Source organism: Aulonocara stuartgranti (assembly GCF_965226115.1).
Source record: "Aulonocara stuartgranti genome assembly, chromosome: 6".
NCBI lineage: Eukaryota > Metazoa > Chordata > Actinopteri > Cichliformes > Cichlidae > Aulonocara > Aulonocara stuartgranti.
Window position 1 is genome coordinate 10227106 of NC_138944.1, and position 23099 is coordinate 10250204.

General features: G+C 39.6%; 3 protein-coding genes across 8 annotated transcripts in view; 1 reads left to right on the forward strand and 2 right to left on the reverse strand.

Annotated features, from left to right (window-relative positions):
• Nucleotides 1–292: 292 nt before the first annotated feature.
• Nucleotides 293–10556, reverse strand: nherf2 (NHERF family PDZ scaffold protein 2). 2 transcript variants are annotated; one of them, XM_082535166.1, is made up of 6 exons: nt 9854–10556; nt 9215–9520; nt 2557–2748; nt 2019–2172; nt 1718–1935; nt 293–1346 (listed from the first exon to the last, which is right to left on the reverse strand). In XM_082535166.1, exons 1-6 carry the CDS (start codon nt 10058–10060, stop codon nt 1179–1181), a joined length of 1245 nt encoding a protein of 414 aa, XP_082391292.1. In that variant the 5' UTR covers nt 10061–10556; the 3' UTR covers nt 293–1178. The 2 variants fall into 2 exon arrangements, with proteins under 2 accessions (XP_082391292.1, XP_082391291.1); XM_082535165.1 differs by having other exon boundaries at nt 294–1346; nt 1718–1938; nt 9854–10554.
• Nucleotides 10557–12990: 2434 nt separating this feature from the next.
• On the reverse strand, nt 12991–19971 carry nthl1 (nth-like DNA glycosylase 1). 3 transcript variants are annotated; one of them, XM_082536789.1, is made up of 7 exons: nt 19597–19971; nt 17708–18041; nt 15644–15900; nt 15405–15575; nt 15108–15267; nt 14239–14344; nt 12991–13533 (listed from the first exon to the last, which is right to left on the reverse strand). In XM_082536789.1, exons 2-7 carry the CDS (start codon nt 17967–17969, stop codon nt 13230–13232), a joined length of 1260 nt encoding a protein of 419 aa, XP_082392915.1. In that variant the 5' UTR covers nt 17970–18041; nt 19597–19971; the 3' UTR covers nt 12991–13229. The 3 variants fall into 3 exon arrangements, with proteins under 3 accessions (XP_082392915.1, XP_082392914.1, XP_082392913.1); XM_082536788.1 differs by lacking the exon at nt 19597–19971 and adding an exon at nt 19078–19182; XM_082536787.1 differs by lacking the exon at nt 19597–19971 and adding an exon at nt 18897–18993.
• Nucleotides 19248–23099, forward strand: part of tsc2 (TSC complex subunit 2) — a 31489-nt gene continuing 27637 nt past the window's right edge. For all 3 annotated transcript variants that reach the window (XM_082536784.1, XM_082536785.1, XM_082536786.1), the window contains exons 1-7: nt 19248–19407; nt 21297–21482; nt 21591–21677; nt 21770–21880; nt 21966–22113; nt 22738–22855; nt 22957–23005. In XM_082536784.1, the coding sequence (XP_082392910.1) occupies nt 21348–21482; nt 21591–21677; nt 21770–21880; nt 21966–22113; nt 22738–22855; nt 22957–23005 (648 nt within the window). In that variant the 5' untranslated portion in view covers nt 19248–19407; nt 21297–21347. The remainder of the gene's footprint in view (nt 19408–21296; nt 21483–21590; nt 21678–21769; nt 21881–21965; nt 22114–22737; nt 22856–22956; nt 23006–23099) is intronic.

The window sequence follows — 23099 nt, forward strand, 5'->3', positions numbered from 1 at the left end:
CACACTTTGACTATGTCACTCCAAAACCTTCATTTTTTTTCAGAGTCGTGCAGAGTTTGACTTACTGGTGTGTTTTGGATCATTGTCAACATTCCTCCACAGCAATGATAGTTGTAGCTGCCAGACAAAAGGAAAAGGGCAAATACGAGGCTTGTGGAGATGGCGACGTGTGCGACAGAGGAATATGACAACAGGAAGTGTTGGAAATGAATGATCTGCTGAGGTGACCCCAAACAGGAGCAGCTGGATGAAGGTTAGGATTGGCCTTGCGCATAAATGCTTGTCAGACCTGGATATTACAACACTACTGTCGCATTTTGCTCATATTATGAAAGTTTATTTCACACAGCGAGAAATAAATGGGCACATTGACAAGAAAATAATTTACAAAGCTAAAACAAGTAATCAGAGGCTACTTAGTCTAACTTTTAAATATTTTCTGGTGTAGAAATCACTGTGGACCATTTAAGAAAAGTGCTGAAGTGATTAAACATCATATATAACATTGCCCTGAATTCACATTTAAAAGTCACATGGTACCTAAGCTGAGATATTGAACACATATGGTGACTACCTACTCCAGGATGCCAGTCTGATGGCTTCATTTATAATTGAAAATAATAATAATAAAAAAGCTTTATCTATATATATCTATATCTATATATATCTATATATCTATATATCTATATCTATCTATACACACATAGATATAGACATAGATATATACAGAGGAAAAAAAGAAACATTTATCTACAGCAAATACAGCAGGTACAGATAATATCATAGAGACATGAGAGCACTGTGCTCATGGCTGTGAAATTGCTATGATTTGATACACCCTCTGTGGTCTGGGCACCATAAAAACAGTAAATGATCTGCCAATCATCAAATGTCATTGTTTAATACAGCCAGATTCCTGACACATCCACAGGGCATGTCTTGGTCCTTAAAGACACTGGAAAGTAGACATATAGACAATATTATGCAATATCTTAAAATGATTTTATACACAGAATAAAATTTAAGAATATTACCACAAATGTTCCTTTCCTTATACAGTTTATCTTCTTGCACCTCTTTCCTTCCACATGCCTTTGCAAAGTGAAGCTATGCTCTTGCAGCAATCATGATATCAATCCCCACTTTGTTTCAGTCTCTTATTTTACCCCTTAATGGGGTCAGAAGTTGCTGAAGATCTCTTGTTTCTTGCTCCAGTCCATAGGGGGTGCTCTTTTCCTGTTGCGGCTGCCCAGGACCTTTTGCTTAGCCTCGGCAGCTGTTGGGCTAAGACGCAGACCGCTGTCCATAAAAGGGTCTGGAATATGACTGTCATCCTCATCAGGGATCTACAGTACACACAAACACACTTTCTTTAATTACACTATCATTTTCAGATCGTATTGTTGATCTCGCACATCATTTCTGTGTAGGTTCTGACTCATACAGGTCACGGTAGTCTTAGGAGCTTGAAAAGAAGGTGACTGTGCCTAAAAATCAAAAGGCTGAGAGTCCCAAGGTGAGGCCTATTAGGTCACCAGATGCACGGTGTGGATTCTCATCAGGTGTGAGTAGGGATTGAGGCTCCTGGAAAGGGATCTCAAGAGTGCATTATAAGTCCCTGAGAGTTGGTATTGTAAGCCACGCCCTCTGTTCAAAGAAGTCCAGTCACCTTCTTTTTAAGCCCTAAGATGGGTCTCATAAATAATTCCTCTCTCACCTGAAAGCTCATGTCTGAGCTGCTGATCTCTGACTGGGTGGTGGAACTTCTGGAGGACTGGGACGCTGAGCTGCCATTGGTACGGGACTTGGGAGACAGTTTTGTAATCAGGGAGTTTGTCATGGTGACGTTTATTATCGGTGCCTCTGTGGCAGAGAATTCAGTGGTTGGAGAGGGCGTAGGTGGCTCACTCTCAGGGGCTGGGTCATCCACACACACTTCTGTGAAAACCGAAACAATAATAAGCATCTCCTCTCAAGAACAAAAATAACTGTGTCTAATAGCACAGGCACTATTTAACCTTTAATGTGGGTGATAGTAGGTATGATTCCCAGTCTGTTAAAGAGCTCGTCTGTCTCCTGGTCCACCACTAGGAGGCGTACTTCATCCCCTGCTGCTCTGATGAGGCCTACGACTTCTGAGTGCCTCAGGCCCTCTGTGGTCACTCCATTCACCTGAGACAGAAAACAAAAACAGAACAGCATTGGAGACAAAAACAGCACAATTAAAGAGCCTAAAGGCACGACACAGGACAAAGAATAGAGAGTGGCTTTAAAACTACGTGACAATCAAAAGGTATGAAAAGATCAAATCCAGAATGATTTGCATGAATTCCCTTCCTGCCTCCTCACACTTCCTTTACCCAACACAGAATAAAAATCTCTGTCCGTGAGTATCCCATAAGACTTCACTTTCTTTTTGCCAGTAAAAAACATCGCTTTCCCACACAGACTGACAGGAGCTGATGTTTTTATCCCAAAATTAACGACAAATAAATGAAGACTTCCAATAATCACCAGGTATTTAAAAAAAAAAATGACTAAATGATTTTAGTTTACCTGCAATATTCTGTCTCCAGGACGCATGCCTGAACTCTCAGCAGGTGAGTCGGGATCCACGGCACGTACAAACTGTCCACGCTTTTTCTTATCGCTGTGCAGATTAAAGCCATAGCCTTGCTGTCCCTTTACCATCTGACACAAACGGGGAAGGAGCTGAACGGCTGGCTCTGGCGAAGGCTCTACCTGCAGCTATAAAAGAATGAAAAAGAAAAGCAAAGATTACTTTTACTTTTAACAAAAAGTAATGTTTAAATGTTTTCGATAGCGATGGAGAAGATACACATTACCACAACACTGGCCAGTTGAAACTAATGAGAGGTGAGGTCAACCAAATTAAATCTATTTCCCCTGAGTTTGTGTGTGTATGTATTAATGCAGTATAATCCTTAACATTTAACTCAATAATGTTTGATATACTGATAAGGCTTAACATTTAATAATGTTATAAGATGAATAATGTACAACCTAAAAATTTCCATTAGAGAGAATAACACCAATACTGAAGGGCAAGCAAACATTTTGAAAAGGTCTGAGGACTCTTTATAAACTTTACAAAGGATTTGGATTTTACAAAATAGCTGTCAATAGAAACCATGCGGTATTTAGTGTCAACTAAATACCGCATGGATGCCGTTTGATTTTGTGGCAATTGTTGCCTGGTTGTTATTATTTTTACTTGTTAAAAGAAAAAAAGAGCAGAAATAAGCTCTACCATGAAGCAAAAACTACTCAGGAGCCGTATTTGGGATACCTCCTCTTTCTCCTCTTTATGACATCATACAGAGCCAAGAGTGGGAAAAAAACAGCCTACTCTTGTCGGTCAGACAACCTGAGACTTTGGCTCATATGGGTTACTTTTACATATGCTGATAACACTGTTTCAGACTTTGTCCATGTTTAACAGAGACATTGATGATGAACCTTTGATTAAATACATGAACGCAGATTCGATGTAATAGACTTAAGGAGTTTATAATCATGTGAGATTCAATGCCTGGAAAAGAAAACGTCGACTATGTCAGCGTAGCTTGCTGTGATATGAAGTATACTATAAACACATTATATTTTATAGCAAATTATGTGATAAACACTTAATACAATATAAGGTTCGTAAAGATCCTTTATCTGAACTTACTCCACCTTATAAACTGGTGACTCTCAGTTTACAGCAATTAGCCACAACATTGAAACTGGTTGTCTGATAAAATGGGAGGTGGGTTTAGTATTTAATTCAAAAGAACATACTAGTGTCCTGTAAGAATTAACTGTGTGAAGAACTCACTATTCTTTACATATTTATCAAATATGTAACGTTTCACGCTGTTATACAGTAAGCAGCAGCTCCGAGTTCTTGACACAGAGGCGATCCTTTAAATGTGCAATATGTAGAAATTGTTGGTTAGGTTGATATTTTGTTTTTATCCAATCCTAATCTAGTTTGAATGTCAAAATGTCTTTTTTCTAACAAGAAACAAGCAAAAACGTCACAGTACAGCTGCCCCAAGATATCATTTATAACAAGGCTCTTGTATTGGATTGCAACAGATTGTTCTGGGCATTCATTCATTGTGGTGTATCAGCTTTCAGTACAATGGTGTAATGACAATATGATCATATCAAATTATTTTTTGACATAATTCAGTTCTAATAAGTTTCACACGTACATTACGAGTCAAAATGAACAGAACAGACGTTTTTTTGCACACTTAAGATATTTTGCTATATGCAGTTTTACATTTCGTGTGCAAACTTCCACAGGTGTGGAGGTGAGAGTGTTAGGCTGTCTGTTTCTCTGGGTTAGCTCTTTGATGGATTGGCTATCACACCAGGGATCAGCTACAGTTGCCTCCACCTTTCGGTTGGATAAAAGAATAAGGTGGAGGTTTACCTTACACAATATTGCGGGTGCACTAAAAGTTGATCAGAAGGTAGTGGTTGCCAGGTTGAATTAGTAGTCTAAGTGGATCTGGCGAAAACACATTAAGCCCATTGAAGGGCCTAATCTCCTGTGACAAGAATTGGCACAGCGTATGACTCAGCTGCTGCTCAGACCTTGACTTTGGCTTATAGTACTAGGTACATGCTGGCTTTGTGTGTGTGTGTCTCTGTGTGTTTTGCACCAGTGACTTGTATTAGTCCTTGTCCTGAGGGTAGCATTTAATATTGACTGTTGAGTGACGCAGTTCTGACTACACCTTCATGGGTAAGCTGGCCTGAGGGCGTTGTGACAGATCGCTGTGCTCTCTGCTCAAACAAAAACTGAATGCAAAGCACTCACAACTCCAGGAGTAGCAAACATATATGAATAACTACAGTGCGGAAAGGTTCATCCCTGACTGTCAGCTTTAGCTAAGGAACAACACAGCAACTGTTTTTAAAGATCTCTGTTATATTATAGACGGATTAGCTGTATTTGTCATGTTGACCCAAAATAGCTGACACATCAAAACTGCAGGACATGCTTATCTGGAAATATCTCAACTGATCCATTTGAGGATCTAAAACTTTTCCTCTGTAGATAAAATATTTGCATATTATATTAATGATAATCAAATAGGCAGGTCAACACACAGAATTAATTGCCTGCAATGGAAAACACTGTTTTAGAGTCTTGCTTCAGGTTTAAAATATCTTTGTATTTTTGCTCTAATTGTCAGACAAAAAGTCCTTTTTGGGCTCTTGAAAACCACATTTTAATAATTATCTGACAATAAAAACAATTAACTGAATGGTAAACGCAGAAATCTGCACACTAACAGATGCTTTTTTCTATATCTAGCCTATAACATCTAAGCAATAACAAATGATATATTGTTTTTAGTCTGAGTCTGAGTAATTGAACACAGCAAGTGGAAGCGAAGTGTGTCTGTATGCAGGTAGCATTTCTGTGACTAAGCCAGATCAATGTGCAACTGTAATACCAGCCAACACTGTAGTTATATTAGACTGTTGTATATGGGCATCTGCTTCCATAATAACACCACGGAGCAATGAAAATGTGTCTGTATTTACACGTACCATGACGTGAATGTCAGTCACAAGACAAATGACACAGAAGTGGAGAAATTAGAGCCACTGTGTCTGTGTATGTGATGTGCTCGTCAAGGGCATAAAAATTTTGTCTCTTGTGCACATCTGCAAAAAAGTATATGTATCATATACACAGAATTATCCTTCTGTGTAAATGATACAGGCAGCTGCAAAAAAAAGTTCAGGTCCAAAAAAATCCCAGATGTAACTATAATATAGAAAATCCTTTAGCAGCATCCTCCATCATATGTTTCCTGTAGCTACTCATGAGACTTTTACAGCAACAAGTAAGAATTCTGGAGCATTCCTCCCAACAAAACTTCATCAATATTTCTAGGATGCCAGGATTGAATACGCTTGTTCTGATCCTGTCACACAGTGTGTTTGGTTAAGGTCGGGACTGTAACATGGTCAATCCAGGTTTATTTTTCCCGTGGCATTGCCTCTGAGACCAGTGGGAGACACAAACTAAGCGTCTGGTGGTTACAAGCTAGTGCCCAGATAAATCTGTGCCGTGGTACCACTTGGGTAATAAGTACTTTTTAAATCATCCCTGACATTCTCCTGTAAAATTTAGATTTCACGGTTGCTTCATTATTTCAAAACATTTACGAGCTGAGGTAGCAAACAAGCCTTGGGAACAGTTGGGATAAAGTTCTGATAATGACATTGCTTTTGTGTGTGTGTGTGTGATGTCTTTATAACACAACTTTTAGAGATTTTGTTCGACTGGAAGACTTGACAACAAAGACTGTACGAAGCTGTATTGATTTTTGCAGCTGTGTTGCTGTGGGGTTGCTCACTTATTTTAGGTCTCCACAGGAGGTCCACTCCCATGGACAGTAGCAATAATTTGTCCCAGTTTGTTCTGGTCTTTAAAAAGATTTATGTAGCCCCTTTCAGCTACAACTCTATTGTGCTTTTCAGTTTTTGAGTTTTTAGACTTTGAATTAATTTGTAACTATCTTGTATCTTTAGTTTTAGTTGTTGTGCTTTGTTGTTTAGAGTCTTTACTTTAGAGTCTGGGTTCCCCTTACTTATGTTAGCATTAATCTCATATGGTTTTATGCTGTGAATATTTTGTTTCTCATGTGTTTCTCAGTTGTCTGTACTCTTCAGTAATTACCCTTCTGTGTATATATATTTGCGGGCTCCTTTTGTCTTTTGTGAATGCCTCTATTTAAAGTCCCTCATGGCTCTCAGTTTATGTTTTAGAATTAAGTGGACTGGATTTCTATATTTTTGCACCTTGTGGAGTTTGGCTTCCTAGTAAAAAGTTCATTTTTATGTTTACCTGGTTTACCTATGAATCCTGGATTTTGGTCCACTTCCTGCACTGCGTCATATTTTATTTTGTCTTGTATTATATTTTCACACTAATTATGTGCCTACAAAGCAACTTTAAAACATCAGAAATCTAAAAGAAAAGGCCCTTGCAAATGATATGTTAGAGACTCACATTGTTCCCTGCAGAGGGGGTGGCCACAGTAACACCTGCACAACATAATGTAAAGCTTAGTTAACTTTTAGTTTGAGCAGCTGTTGGCTGTGGTGTAACATTGATGTAGAGAGATTTCTTATATTTCATTTTATTCTTTATGCAAACCTTTTCCTGAAAATAAGCTGCTGTAATGGCCATCAAAGCAACAGCCGCTATTTGCTCTGCCTTGAGCTAAACAGATGGCAGTCTGACGTGAGCCACTGGCCTTAAAGATCCTGGTCCTCTTTGTTTATATCCCAAACAGCTAAATCTCTGACAGCCAGTTGCTGTTTATTTCTGCAGCAAGACTGACATTACAACGTCACATTGAGGTCTGGTGGGCACTTTTGGAAATTTTGTTTTTGCTCCATCACACACACTGAAATTTAGGACTTTAACCCTCTCAGGCTCAAATTAAACTTTTTGTTGCTAATGCACAACCAAGTCCTGCAGTGGTACTCCTGAGTAAAAAAAAATCATAAAATATGTATGTGGGGTAATCAGGTTGTTAGTTTTTAACTGTTGCAAATTGGCAACGCCCGCCTCAAGAGGGTTAAATGATTTTGTGTTTATTTTGTTAACAAAGAATTTACAACAAGAATTTTTTGCAGGCAGATGCAGTGCAGACTCTCACTGAAGCAAAATAAGAACTTTGCTAGAAGGCTCACATTTTTCGACTGTTTTAATGTAGCCTGTAGTCCTGCTGTACTTCACCTCATTATTCTCTGTATATAAAACAGAACAAAGTTTTAAGACTATTTCAACTACAACTTCACACTATATTCTCAAAATAAAAGTCTGTCTAAACAATAACTATTGTATTGTGCACTGTATTTGTCACTGGTGTTCAGTCAGGTGGGAAGAACCAGATTACATCAATGAGAGGTGATGATGCTCAAAGAGACAGCACTCTTTAATTACAGCTAAATTCTGTATTCTAAATGTTCGCACCTGTCTGAGACAACAGTGGCTTAAAACTGATGTAACAATGACCTTTCATCATATTTAAGCAGATTCCTGAATCACAGGAAATGCTAAATATAGAGCAGTAATATTTGACAATGCATTTTGACTAGAGAGGAAAGTAACAAGTGTGTTTCTGCAAACCTGTGTGGGTGTAAGACTTCTGTAACACAGACTGAAATTTCAATGCAAACAGCCTCTATGTTGCATCATAGTATATTCCCTTACCACGCTACCCATGTGGCCCTATTACTGCCAGGCAAAGCATGCATAAAATGCTTCAAAATAATAGTTTTTCATTACAAAAATATATAATTATGATCAGGTTTTCAGGCATGCGGTCTCCCTATTTTTTACATTGATCCCCTGCATAGAAAAAAAACAAGCAATGAACCGAAACCATGGGGTGGAGCATTTTCACTTCTTGTGGATATCATCTCTGTCCAAGACAGCTAGCTCAATGAAACAGAAAGTGATTTAACCTCCCAAATAGTCCCCCCATCCTTTTACGCTTATCCAGTTAAGGGTTCTGGAGGGGGGGGTGGAGCTTATCCCAACTGCCAAAAGGTAAGAAGCAGGGTACACTCTGGACAGATCACCAGTCTGTCACAGGGGTAAGACAGACAACCATTTGCACTCACATCCAACCTTATGGACAATTTAGAATTACCAGTTAACCTAACCAACTGCATGTCTTTGGGAGGGATATAACCCACAGGAACACTTTTGATGGATTTGAACCCAGCACCTTCTTGCTGTGTGGCGACAGTGCTAACCACTGTGCCACTGTAAATGTCAGTCCAAGACACCTACCTCATAATTAATAATAATTATTTAAACTCCCACATACAATTTTATATTTTATGAAGAAATTCATGTACCTTCATCTTAATGTTTTAACCCCATTTAAGCGAGTTTCAGGAGGTCAGCCTTGTGATTTGTTATTGTTGGATTTTTTCAGTCTCACCTGTTAAGACAAGTCAACAGGCTTTCTAAAAGTACTTGTCTGAGACTGAATCCAGGCAGCTTGCCAGCCAAGTACAGATTAGTGCATGAGAAACATCAGGTCTTACACACTCTTAGCACATTAACACATTGGTTCACAGTAATCACATAGAATTATTTTGAAGACTCAACTGTTCCTCTGGTGCTCATAAAAAGTGTCTTGATGCTCACTCTTACCTCCGGGTCTGTCACGATACTTGAAGTCACGGAGGAGCTCTTGACCTTGCCTTGTGTGATCATGCGAGTGGGTGACTCTGCAGCTGGATAATGAAACACAGGAGTGTAGCTAGGCGTCATGGGTGAATTAGCTCTGGGAGAGATGCAGGGTGTCTGCCCAGGAGAGGGACGTGGGGAGAGGGTTCCCATCTCAATGGCCAGGTCCTCTGTGCAGGCCAGGCCATGGCTGCGGAGGTAGTCTTCTGTTTCTCTATCCACCACCAACAGTCTGGTGCGGTGGGGCACCTCACGGATCCTGTTCACTACCTTCAGAGAGGAGAAAGGAGTAACAGCAAGGAGTTTCATATATATTAAAATGGTTAGATGTGTCATTCAGTCTAAGCTGTTTACAATGAACTGATCAGCTCATTACATTTACATTACATTGCACTTTTGTGTTATGACAAAGGCAAAAAGTCATTCCCATCACAAAAGGCTCACACTGACCCATTTTACAACCCCACTCTCTCCTACTCCTCAGGCAAGAGAAAGTGGTCTAACAGGTACTCGTTGCATATGTAAGGGTTCATGGGCATTCCTGGATCATTTCAACCAAGCAAACACATGAAAATAAATATAAATTACCGAACCAAAACTCACTTGATGATGAGTTTCATTCTCTACATTCTCTCCGTTCACCTCCACCAACCGGTCACCTGGTCGCAGCCCGGCCAGGTCAGCCGAGGAGCCGGGCTCGACTTTGCGGATAAATTGTCCTCCTCTATTCCGCTCGCCATGCAGATGAAATCCATAGCCACGCTCTCCTTTGACCAAAAAACACAGCCTTGGTCTCAGCTCGATTTCCATCCCAGTGCGTCAGTAAAGGAGGGAAACAGGTTAGAAGGTCTCGGGAGAATAAGCAGGTGCTTTGCCTAAGAGCTGTGGAAACGCACTGGCTTTTAATCCAAAGTGGTTATGCGCTTCAGTGACCAAAAGATCAGCATCGCTTGGCATCCTGTGAGCCTTTAACTAATCCACAATTGTTCTGATGAAACAAATTAAAATGTAGGCTAAAAGTAATGAGTGCTTAATCCATCGTGAAATATCCAGAGCTGCAAATATGAGCGCACAAAATTGTGCAGAGTGCGCGTAAAATTGTGGTTAAAAAAAACCCCCCAACAAAAAACAAAACAAAACAAAAAACCACGGACAAGGACCAAGTCCCGTCCGTGAAAGGAATAATCCAAGAGATCAGAGATTAGAAAGCTGCTCCTGGCACGCAAAACTTAATTCTCTTCGACAGCCGGGCGTGTGTCCTCCTGTCCCACCCGGTGAGAGTGAGGAGGTGTCAACGGCACACGGACTATCCCCCTTAGCGCACACCTGACGCCGCGCTCTCCAAGCAAAAAAAAAAAAAAAAAAAAAAAAAATTATATATATATATAGCTTGAAAGGAAACCTTGTTTAATCAGTGAGAGCAGGCGTTTGAAACATGCTCAACAAGTACTGAAAGAGTTCTTCTGAGGGCATTTTTGTCTTTCACAGCCTCCCCAGAGAGACAGAATCTTTTCCAAGTAGGTGGAGTTGAAACACGAATAAACTGTGACCTGAGAAAGGAAATCTGCCTTATCCGTCCTTTAGCCTTATCTTTGCCGGAGATCTATAAAAAGAAAGTTGGGTAAAAATGTTTCGTGAAATATAAGCTGTCCTTGCGTGACGTGATAGCTGGTGCACGCGCATTTATCTCTTTCAAAGTGAGTCTTTAAAGAAATTCAGGACAGTTGACGTGCAAGGACTGAGAACCTGATCGGTAAATATGAGACACTGACATGGTAAATATTTGCATAGGCAACAGTTTATCTATACTAATCGTGTAGGTTTGCATATAAAATCATCCGTGACAGACATAGGTCGCTAAAGCAGATCTTCCCTTGAGCAATCAAGGAAAGAACATTATTAAATCCCACACACGACATATCTGAAGATTGGTCTATCTTCAGATGCATAAAAAGAAACTGCTTTTAATAGTAGTTTTTTTTCTGGTGTTTTTGTGTGTGTTTTCTCTCATCTCCCACAAATAAACCCCACAATTTATGCACATGCACATTTTTAAAAGCTTTGATGGATCCGAACTTCCACATTCCCGTTTTATGAACTAGAAGCAGATTCTCGTCTCAAGTGCACATCTTAAACTTAGAATTAAAACGTTTAACTTTCTCAACAACAAAAAAGCCCCAAGAAAGCAAATATTTCTGCACAGTAACGATCAAACAGGCAAAATAAGTGAACAAGTGAACTGTAGGGAGGCTTCTGTAAACACACCTGACTAATAATATAACTGACCCTTAAGCAAGATGCTCAGCCAGCTCTGGTTAAAGACATCACCTAAATCACTAAAACAGACTTCAAAGTAGCTTCGAGGTACATGCATATTTAAGACTTACATAGTGTTAAGTTCTTACATTTTTTTAAACCTTCTGCAGAAGAAATATTGTTACACAGGTGTAACTAACAAGCAAGTCTTTTCACTTTAAGCGGTGAGTTATGGCATGCAGCATACATACAGTTTTATCTGGGCGCTCTGGTTAGGTCTATGAGCAGGCTGATAGTGCAGTCATTAATACTGTTACTTTACAGCAAAATGGTCCTGTGCTCAAACCCATAGGGGACTTTTTTATTTTTCTATTTGGTTTCTCAGCAAAATGTTGCATATAAGAGTTTCACTTCCTGCTTAATTAAGTTTAGCCTGTATAGTTAGAAATAAAGCTTTCATAGGACTCTCTGCATTCATGCGAAAAACAAAGTACACCCCATGTTTCAATAGTGTGTAGATCTGCCTTTAGCAAGAATAACATGAAGGAAGTGTTTTCTGTATAAATGTATCAGTTTCTTTCTTCTTGTGGAGAAATTATGGCTCACTCTCTCTTTACAACATTCCTGCAATTCATTGAGGTTTCTGGGCATCCTTCGATGCACATCTCTCTTAAGGTTCTGCAATAGCATTTCAATTAGGCTTCAAAGTTCTTTGACATCAACATCTTCTTTTGTTTTTCAGCCATTCATAGATTTGCTGCTTTGCTTGGTGCCATTGTCCTGTTGCATGACCCAATTTGGGTCAAGCTTTAGCTGTTGGACAGATGTCCTCACATTAGACTCTAGAACAGCCCACTTTGATATACAGATATGTTTATAGTCAACTCAATGACTGACAAGTGCCCAGGTCCTGTGGCTGCAAAAGCAGCTCAGATCACCTTCTCTCCACCACCACGCTGTTATTTGGTTTTCTACAAAAGTGTACATTATGGCCAAACATTTCCACTTAGGTCTCATCTGTCCGAAGGACATTGTTCCAAAAGTCTTTAGGTTCTTTATGTTGCAACATACCTAAGAGTGACAAGGCTAAAGCACACCTGAATGTGCCAAATTAGCCATATGTTAAAACATCTTGTGTATTTAATTAGTAGCACCTGGCTCCTACTTATCCCCTCAAACAGAAGCTTACTTTCTTACTTTCTAAATGTAAGTGTAAAGGCCAGTTTATTTCCTTTTCTGTGCAGGATAAATTGAGTATGAATTTTCAGGTATTTGCTTAGGTTTATTAGTCATAATTTATATCCTGTTCATATTAGACTCAAAATGTGAGTTTTAAAAACAATTTATACTGCATGCTAACTATAAGTCCTGTACATGCTAGGTACAATATTTTTAGGTACAGTTTATAGCATTTTAATTAATATTAAAATGCTATAAACTGCACGCCTCAGAAAATGTAGTTTATGACACCACACAAATAAAACTTACATAATTTTTGTATTTTATTTTCTTCTTCTTAGACAAAACTTTACACAAAATATTAGTAACATGTTTTTTATTTGGTAAAAAAAAGAAAAGTATTAAAAATATTTACCCTTTAAAGGTGCTGTTATAGTGTCAAATATATTCTTATATACATGTTTTTAAATCTATCTGTATAAGTAAACACATAATATGTCTTCTTGTGCTCACTGTCTGCTGAAATCACAAACATCGGTAAAATTTAAACATTAACCTTGGTTTTCAGCCTTCTCTTTGTGGTGTGGGAAACAGATGTGGGTAGTAACTCCTTATTTATCATCTCATCTTTAAGAGCTGCTTCCTGTTTAGGTTCAGTTTTTATTTTTGAAGAGGAGGTTGGACTTGGAGACCGTGGTGATCCCGATTTAGGTCTCTTTGCTGGAGAGTTCTTGTGGGCAGATGGACAGCTGTGCTGGTTCAGACACACAGAGCAGAGAGGGTTGACGGGCAGACAAACCTGCTGTCCAAAACCCACAAGCAGCCAGTTGATCTCACTCCACAGCTCCCTGCAACAGAGAAACATCACCTGATGACTTTACAGAAGTACTACACTTTGAAACATATTTTTGTAGTAAATTAAATGATATCACTGCACTCTAAGAAGAACACACTGGTGCTGGTGTTAATATCACCATATCAATACATTTTTATAAAAGTGTCAAATTTCATGGATTGAAAATGGGTCACCATGACATCTACTGCTCTCTGGCCTGAGGATCTCTTTACTTTATAAGTGACTGTTCTCACATTTGCTAATTAAAGCTGCTTTCATCTGTTTTTTTATTAAAAGAAGATAAAGTAACTTTTAATCAAGAAATGCTGTCAAATTCTAATTAAATGAAAAAATATAATTTCCTGTTTATTATTTGTTGGGAGTCGGTCTCTCACAAGATCAGATGTATAATCTATGACCAAAGAAGTGTAGTATTATATTGTCATTTCTGGTATATCGTGACATCAGAAGAATATAGTGAGATCTGCATGTTGTTGAGCATTGATTATTATTTTGCATTCTAAAAATAAATTCCCAGATTTCCACATTTTGATTTTCATTGCTTCCCACTGTCAGTCAAACGTTAAAGAGTCAACATTAACCACTGGCAGCGCTGATGTATGGTACGTATCTAAATCAATCCTGGACATCTTTATAGGTTTGTTGATCACAAGTTAATCAGGTTTCGCGGATCAGCAGTGAGTTGTCATGCTGTTACCTGGGTAACCACTCCTCAAGGGCCTTCCGTGTTTCCTCTGGGTTTTTGGTCGCCTTCCTGAGCCAGCCCAGCCTATTAGATATACGATGCACATGTGTGTCCACACCTAGACAAAAATGATCAATACAAATGAAAGCCTAGTCTCATCACAATACTTCTAAGTTGCCAGTTTATTCGGTGCACCTGAATAAATCTAATGCAATCAAACAGAAGAACCCTGCAACGCGTCGTAACTACACGATGAATATAAGGCTCATTTTTTGTTTTAAAGCTGTGTGATACCAAAGGATGTAATTTCTGAAGTTTCTCAAACGTAGTGCATACATCATTTTACAAACCAATGATTTCTCAATGCGGCAGAAACATCAAATATGACGACACATCAAAACCACTGATGTGTCTTCACTTATTAATAGAGGTAAAAATAAGGGAATTAGTAGACTGGTCAATCAAGAGAAAGGCACGAGCCCCGGCTTGGACAGTCTCAGTCGTTGTGTCCTTGGGCAAGACACTTCACACGTTGCCTACTGGTGGTGGTCAGAGGGCCCGGTGGTGCCAGTGTCCAGCAGCCTCGCCTCTGTCAGTGCGCCCCAGGGTGGCTGTGGCTACAATGTAGCTTGCCATCACCAGTGAGTGAATGGGTGGATGACTGAATGTGTAAAGCGCTTTGGGGTCCTTAGGGACTAGTAAAGCGCTATACAAATACAGGCCATTTACCATTTATTACTGTGACTCAGCTGCACTACCTTTGCGGCCCACCAGGGGGCTTCAGCCTACACTTTGGGAATCACTGATCTAGAATTTTTCTTAATCAGTTTCTGGGAGGTTAGCCAATTGTCTCTGCATGTTTAAGAGATGGAAGTCCCTACCAATGCCAGACACCTGGTCCCAGGCGATGTCCATAGCCAGGTGAGCCATTTTGGGTCCAACTCCCGGCAGACGGACCAGCCCCTCAACACTGCTTGGGATATCCCCTCCAAACTCCTTTTGTAACATGGCTGATGTCAGCTTCAGATACTTCACCTTATTCTAAAGAAGAACAGGTAAGAAACCAAGAGGACACAACAAAGAACACAGCTGAGAAACCAGGTTAATATTAATATTTAACTTTTATTTACTGAAATTTGATTAAACGTGCTAACAGGTATGGACACCATCTGTTTTACCCTCCAGAAGCCGACAGGATAGATGAGTTTTCCCAGTTTTTCATCATCTGTAGCGAGTATGTTTTCTACAGTGCAGCCGTGTGCTCTGAGCTTCTGCATAGCTGCTGCTGTCACCTGGTCCTTTGTCTGACTGGACAGCATGAGTGACACCAGCACCTGGAAACGTCTCACCTGCAGATGGAACAGAGGAATTAACAGGTTCTATTTAAGGGGACTTAAAATATCCACCCCACACCTACATGCGCAGGAGCCTCCATGTCATAGCATTTCTCTGCTCCCATGTTATCTACAGGCGCATCACGACCGCTCCTCATCTCACGAATGAATCCTAACTGTTTCCTCCAGTCGGCAGGTTCCCAGCGCTCAGTTTTCATGGGAGAAACACGTTCATCCTTCTCGTATTCCACCTTTAACTGTCTCCTCCTGCGGCTGTGTGGATACTCCGTTAAAGCTTCGGTTTTTGGTTGCACCGGTGCCTCGTGGAGGAGTTCACGACCTGAACAAGCGGAAGCGTGGCACCACAGTAAGCACCATAGGTAAAAATTAAAACACAAATGATATCTAATATAATCTAATTAATCAAAGACTAGTTTTGATGTAAAAAAAACCCAAACAAACAAAAAAAACCAAAACAAAATCACAAAAAGAAAATCACTATAAATAAGATATTTCTCCAACCAGTTCAACATCTAAAGATGCTGAATGTTGGAATAATTTCACCATCTTGGTTAAAAAACAAACAAACAAAAAACCCCTATAATCTTCGCACACTGTCTTTTTATCATTATTTTATAAAAGCAAAACATTTTCAGTCCCATTCACCTTAATTGGGTCAATGTTCATATCATGGTTCATATGGTTGCTATGACAAATTATTTACAAAATGAAAATCAAGTTGTATTTAATAAATTTTGAAACTTAACAATTAAGAACAAATGTTTATTAGGAAAAAAGTTTATTTAGGCCATAAATCAAGATAGAAGTAAAGTGGTTCTCTCACAGACTTTTATATAACTAGACTCTTTTTTTTTTTTTTGCAGTTAGGAGTCACCCCCTGCTGGTCATCACAAAGAATGCAGGTTCTCTAATAACTAATCAGACAAGCAGATTAGCTTCATGTTTTTGTATAAACTCATTAAGACTGTCTAAAAACCCTTTAAAGAAAGAGACTTGAAATACTGAGCCCACTGTGTAAAATTTACACTTATTTCTGAACAAGCAAATTCTGTCTTTTTTTAATGACAACAGATCTCAAGCTCAGAGTAAGAGACTTCCAGAATCTTGGGGCCAATGTTGCAAACACAATCTCCTTTAGTTCACACGCTTATATGATCCACAGCCAGCAGGGCCTGATCACATGACCTCAGGGACCTGATGAACACTGGTGCTCAACTATGCAGAGCTCTAAAAGTCAAAACCAGAATCTTAAAGTGGAACGATTTTCACAGAGAGCCAGTGCAACTGAATTAGTAACGATGTGATAGTTCAGTATTGGCTCAGGGGGTTGGGAATCGATATATCGATATATCGATGGCTGTACTTTTTTTTTTGTTACACTGTATGCACAGTAATAAATAAAAAAAATGATAAAAATAGGAAATTTCCTGTGAAATAACCAAATGTTTCCACTTTATTATGATTAAGGGTAGTCTGGGCAATGAGCTACCAAAGTGTAGTGTTGAAATGACTCTTCTTTTTCTATAAATGCATAGTTAAATATCTTTACACTGACAGAAAGGGTATTTTTTACTGCTCTGGCCCATTTAAGATCAAAGTGGGTTGTGTGTGGCCCAAGACGTAAAATGAGACTGACATCCCTGCTGTAGAGCGACCTTTATTAGTGTAAACAGGGTTTTGTGCAGGATAAACTGAACTCCCTGTTTATTAGCACAGACTCAGTCGCAAGTACAAAATCTGTCTCTTGAGTGTAAAGGTCAGTTTTCTCTTATGGATGCACAAAACCTTATATCCTGCACGTTCATAATTCTATTTCACCTGTTTCACCTATTTCTATTTCACATTCGCAGAACAAAAGAAACAACATCTTTCACTCTGTGCCCTGTAGTGTTCATTGATAACTCCTGCACACTGGGCGAGAAAGGTGATGACAAAGCCTGGTTTTCACCTGCCAGTCGCTTTTTTAAGATGTAAAGGTGTAACTGCAGAATTGGTAAGCAAAGCAAATCAACCTGCTCCAGAATATGCGCAAGCGCAATAGCCTTCTGCCACCAAAACAGCTCAAGTTAATTAATTTGTATCCACGTGTACCAACGTACGTGGTCAGTTTGTGTGGTTAGCGTTACCGGCTGATAAAGGAGTAGACGAAGCTCTTAGTTCTGACACGCTCTTCTCCTCCACCTCCACCTTCACTGGCACAGCGCAGACCGGGTCCTCGTTCCTCCGTCTGTTGGTGAGTTTGGTCCTGAGAGAGGCTGCAGGTGTGCGGCCAGCAGTTTGACTCGCACTCCGAGTCATAACAGACCTGTTCTCCATGAAGTAAGGAGAAGTCATTATAACACCTCGGACTACATAACAGACCCGCGCGCTGCAGCGGACGTGAAGCATTGAACTGTTGCTGAAGTTAGTTTCTCATTCGTAGTTTTTGGATCGCGGGTGGAGCTGACGAGCTGAATTCGCCTGCAAGAGGAAGAATGACATAAACACAAAGACTCGATTTTATTTTGAAGATTTAAAAAATAAATCTTCCGCTCTGTTAATAAAACAATATTTTTTTGATATATGAGATTACACTTACACTTCCTGGTGGAATTGCCAATTTACTTTTAAAATCTAAAAAAAAAACAATAAACAAAAACCTACACGATACTCAATTGCGACTGAAAACGGGTCAGGGTTATATTATTAGTTTAACTGTAGACGTACTGAATCCCCCCCCAATATAACTGTCTTATAAATAGAAGTCGACAATGATGTCGTAAGAGAGTCACTAAATAATTACATTTTATTCAGGACTGCATAATAATAATAATAATAATAATAATAATAATAATGATAACTTACAAAATCTGCTCATTTCCAAATCCATGTTTTTTTCTTAGACCATACTAAGCTTTATGTGGCTTTACATGAGTGACAAATGAAACATAATCCTTATTTATCTTATACTGGGTCTTGATAATCTTCCTTTACTCTCTTTTAAGCCAACCTTCCTCTGATTGGCTGCCCCTCACAAACAGAAGGTTTGAACAGCTGGATGGACTGAAAGAGAGTGTTTAGAGCAGTGCCTTTGACCCAAAGGTACCACTTTACCATCAGTGTGGAGCCGATCCTGTCATGGTGTCTATATTTTGATAAGTTTGAGAACCGATTATCACAGTAGGGTTAATGGAAGCTGCTAGTTGTATTCGCCAAATATTAGAGAATTTCTTGTGGTAGTCCAACTTCTGTCCTAGAAATATAGCCAGGTTCTTTTGTGTGTGTGTGTGGTTTTTTTTTTTGTCCAGAGCCCAAAAATAAAAATATTTGTATTACCTTGTCCATAAGCGCCACTCACAGGACCCCTGGCCACATTGCAGCTTGTAGCGTCAAAAAGGAACCAACTTCACTAACAGCAGCACGGTAAGCTAGCTGCTAGCTTAACAGCTAAAACCGTCTTACTTTATGCTAAATTTTGACGGCTAAACACTTTTATATAGTCTATAGGAAACTTTACCTGCGCTTTACTTCTTTGTAGATGTTATGCTTTCCCGCTTGTGCCACAACACAAAAACTCATACTGCTAACAAACGGACTAGCATACTTCGTATTTAGTCTGCCCTTAAAAAATACATTTCCCGCGAGGCAGTGCGGCAAACGTGTTTTTGTAGGAAGTCCCACTGTCAGAGCATTAGTGTGTCATCCGGTTGAGGAGTAGGGGTGCTGGGAGCGAGCCTTCGGCTGCTAAGACAGAGTTATATCAATGCACAGAAGCGGGCGGCTCGGCTGGCTGCAATCTGACGAAGCAGCGACTGAATGAAACCAAAACCGACTCAACTTCACTGAGGTGAGATGAGAGGGGGAGAAGGTGGCCGGGGGTAGGAGGGGCAGTGCCACAACAGAGAAATGCTAGCTTATTACAACCACTGTGAACCGAAGCTGAGAGGGTTTAGCAACGCCACACTACGTTTGTGCTGATATGAAGTGTTTAGGCTGACTTGTATCCGCAGATATATCAACTCTGGTTCGAGCCTACCTTGCAACGTTGCTGCTGTTGTTGTTGTTGTTGCTGCTGGTGTTGGACTGAAACAGACCAGCCGTTGTCCGTCTGCTCACCTCCCCTCCCCTCTATCTCTGTCAAGTCCACATGACAGCAAATTCTTTAAACGTGCCCCATGGGTTTACATATTTACAGGCTGCAGTGTCAAACTTTACTCCTGCTTAAACAGTGGCTTGTAGTGCTATGTGGACCCACCTGTAATGTCATAAACTTGTTGCTCAAGTTTATTTTGCTGTTGTATGGTCTAAGCTCACATGCACAGTACAATAATATGCAACCCTTTAAAGAAATATAAAACACACTTCATTACAGATATGGACATGGATAAACTGGAGTCGTTTAGCAATCTCTTATTATCAGCTTCTCCACCTGCTAAGCACAGACTTCATATAAGCTAAAAATAAGTCTTTTTGGCCTTTTGACCTCACTTGTGTTTTTAACCTTGTGCTAACAGGTGAAAATCCACTGTTTAACCCATGTGTTAACCTTCATTTTACTTTCCAAGATGGACTTTTTCACTTGAAATATGACTTGACTTAATACACCTCATTATATCTGGTCTGAACAGTTTCCAGAGCCCAGCTCCAGCTTAGACAGTTTAAAAATATGCTGACAGGTTACTGTTGGTAATCTACTGGTTGTGAAGTTATGGCCCAGTGCTGATTTTTAAAATAACTATTTGTTATATGTATTTTTGGTGTTACCATTTTTGTGGCGAGGAAGCAAAAATAAGTTATTAATAGGGAATAACTGAAATGTTTAAGCTTATTTTTTTAGGTTTTCATCAGAGGACTGTAGAACAGTTAGCCGGCACAAAGCTGACAGGACAGATGGACAGTGCCATGTGTAAATCTGTACTAATTCTCAATGTATATACAGTCACGTGAAAGGGTTATCACACGACTCTACAGACTCATGTGAGTAGTAAGTATATATAATTTTTCAGTAGCTAGTAAAGCCACTCTTAAAGTCCTTCTACAGCATTTCAACTGGGCTGAGGTCTGGACTTGCAGCACTTTAATTCTTTTCTTTTTCAGCCATTTTTTGTTTGGTAGATTTACAGGTGTATTTGGACTCATTGTCTTTTTGCATGACCCAATTTGGGCCAAGCTTCTGCTGTCAGTTAGATGGCCTCAAGATTGCCTCTAGAATACTTTGAGCCAACCATGAACTTCTCTGTACACCAAAGAGTGACAGGTGTCCAGGTCTCATAGCTGCAAAACAAGCACAAATCATCAGCTGTCCACCACTGTGCTGACAGGTGGTGTTAAGTACTAATATGCTATGTTTGTTTTGTTTTTGTTTTTTTCCAACATGTGCATGGGTTTACATTATGGCCAAACAGCTCCACTTTGGTCTCATCTGTTCAAGAAATGCTATGATTTGTACTGATGCTACTTTGCAAAGCTAAACTGTGCTCCCATGTTCTTTTTGTCCCATGCATGTTGTTTACCTCAACTGTAATTTCTATACCTGGCAATACATTAAATCTATTGAAGGAAGGTTTACACATTTCCATAATAATATTAGTTAGGTGGAGGTGGGGGGGTGGCATTTATGTTATCAGCAGTGAATGACATATGAATCCACATTTAGAATCCACAGGAAATGATTAACTAATAAGCTTAAAGGGGGGAAAAAAGGTGTGACTTGCTCTGTGTCTGGTTCCGTGACAGGCAGCTGCCAGTCCCTCGCCTGTATTGTGCATCACCCTTTCAGGCTGGGCCATGAATAAACAACCAAGCAAGGAGAGTCTCAAGGACAAGGTGAAGGGGATCTTTGGGCTCGGTACACAGCGTCCTCCGAACAAACAGAGTGACACTAAACCCTCCGAGTTTATCATTACGGCTGACATCATCAAGGTCTGCAGAAGCGACTGAGTGTCTGTGCATGTTCACTGAATGTCTCCCATTCTTTTCCCAGCATATCTTCCACTGTTTGACGTATTTTTTTGCTTTGGTGCGTTTCAGGAGCTCCACCCAGATTGCGGTCTGAGCAACCGTGTTCGCACTATGAACCACATCTGTGAGCTTGCCAAAATGAAAAAGTTTGAGGAGGTGAGTCTGCTGACTGCGGTCCATTTTTGTCGTTGTTTGGTGAACAGTACGCAGTCTTTATTTGTTAAAATCTGAGTGTATATGTTGTTCAGCATGCAGTGGAGGCTGTATGGAAAAATGTGGAAGACATGCTGACTCCAGAGCAGCCACCAGAGGCCAGACATGCTGTCCTGCAGCTGCTCAGGGCCATTATACAGGGGCAGGTATAAAAACACAACATACACACAGACACATGCAAAAAGCTTCTGTATGTTTTTTGTTTTTAAAAAAAAGTCTTTTTGTGTGAAGGGTGAGCGACTCGGCCCTCTGAGAGCCTACTTTTTCAAGGTAATCAGAGACTACCAGCCGTGCAATGAAGACCTTTCTGACAGACTGGAGGTGTTTAAGGCTTTAACAGAGAATGGAAAGGATATCACATACCTGGAAGAGGACATAGGTAAAAACAGACTAATCCTCTTTCTTTATCAGTTGCAATATTTGTGTTTGTGCATTTAAAAAAAACAAATCTGGAAAATAAATATAAGGAATTCTGAATAAAGCAAAACATCAGCTTTGAAGTAACCACTATTAATCACTGATAAATTTCTGGCTGTGTCACACCTCAGCTGATTAGGTTCAACTCGTGTTCACTGTTCCCTTTTTGTGCATTGACTCTATTGATATTATGTAATACAACAGTTTGCTTTCTTTTTTTTAATCAGTTGTTTTTCATTTCGGGTACAATGATGACAATGTTTTTTTTAAAAATTCTAATAATAGCTCTTTTTTCCGCACACAATACCCTCAACTGTTTCTTTCAGGATTTATTTTTTTTTCAAAGGTGGTAGGGAAACCTTTCATAGGACAAATACCCACATCCAAGATAGTTTGATCCCAGTATTATCTGAGAAATGTGACATCATATATTCAGCCTTATTTGAGCTACTTTTTTAGTAGTATTTTTAACTGTTGTGTTTATACTACTGTGAATAGTTTTATTTGCCATAGTGTATTGACCTGCATTAATACTTTTCACATGAATTTTTTTTTTCTTTCTATGTTATTTGCTTTCCTCTCTCAGCACGCTTTGTCCTCCTGTGGATGGATATAGGCCTTACATCTGACTTTCTCCATGTTCTTGTTAATCTGGTGAAATTCAATAGCTGCTACTTGGACCAAAATGTTTCCATCATGGTCCAGTGAGTCAGAGAAATCCACACACACACACAATGATTCTCTCTTACTCAGCAATTGGTCTCAGTGTCTCTTTTTCCTACTCGTTCTTCTGTGCTCTCTGCAGGAAAATTTGCCTGCTGTGCAACAGAACGACGTCTTCGACTGATATTGAGGTTGGTATTTCAAATTACTTGACAGTTAAAGGTTTTTACACACTGGACAGCAAACATTTGTGCAAACATTTTGCATGTTAAAAATATTTTTGGG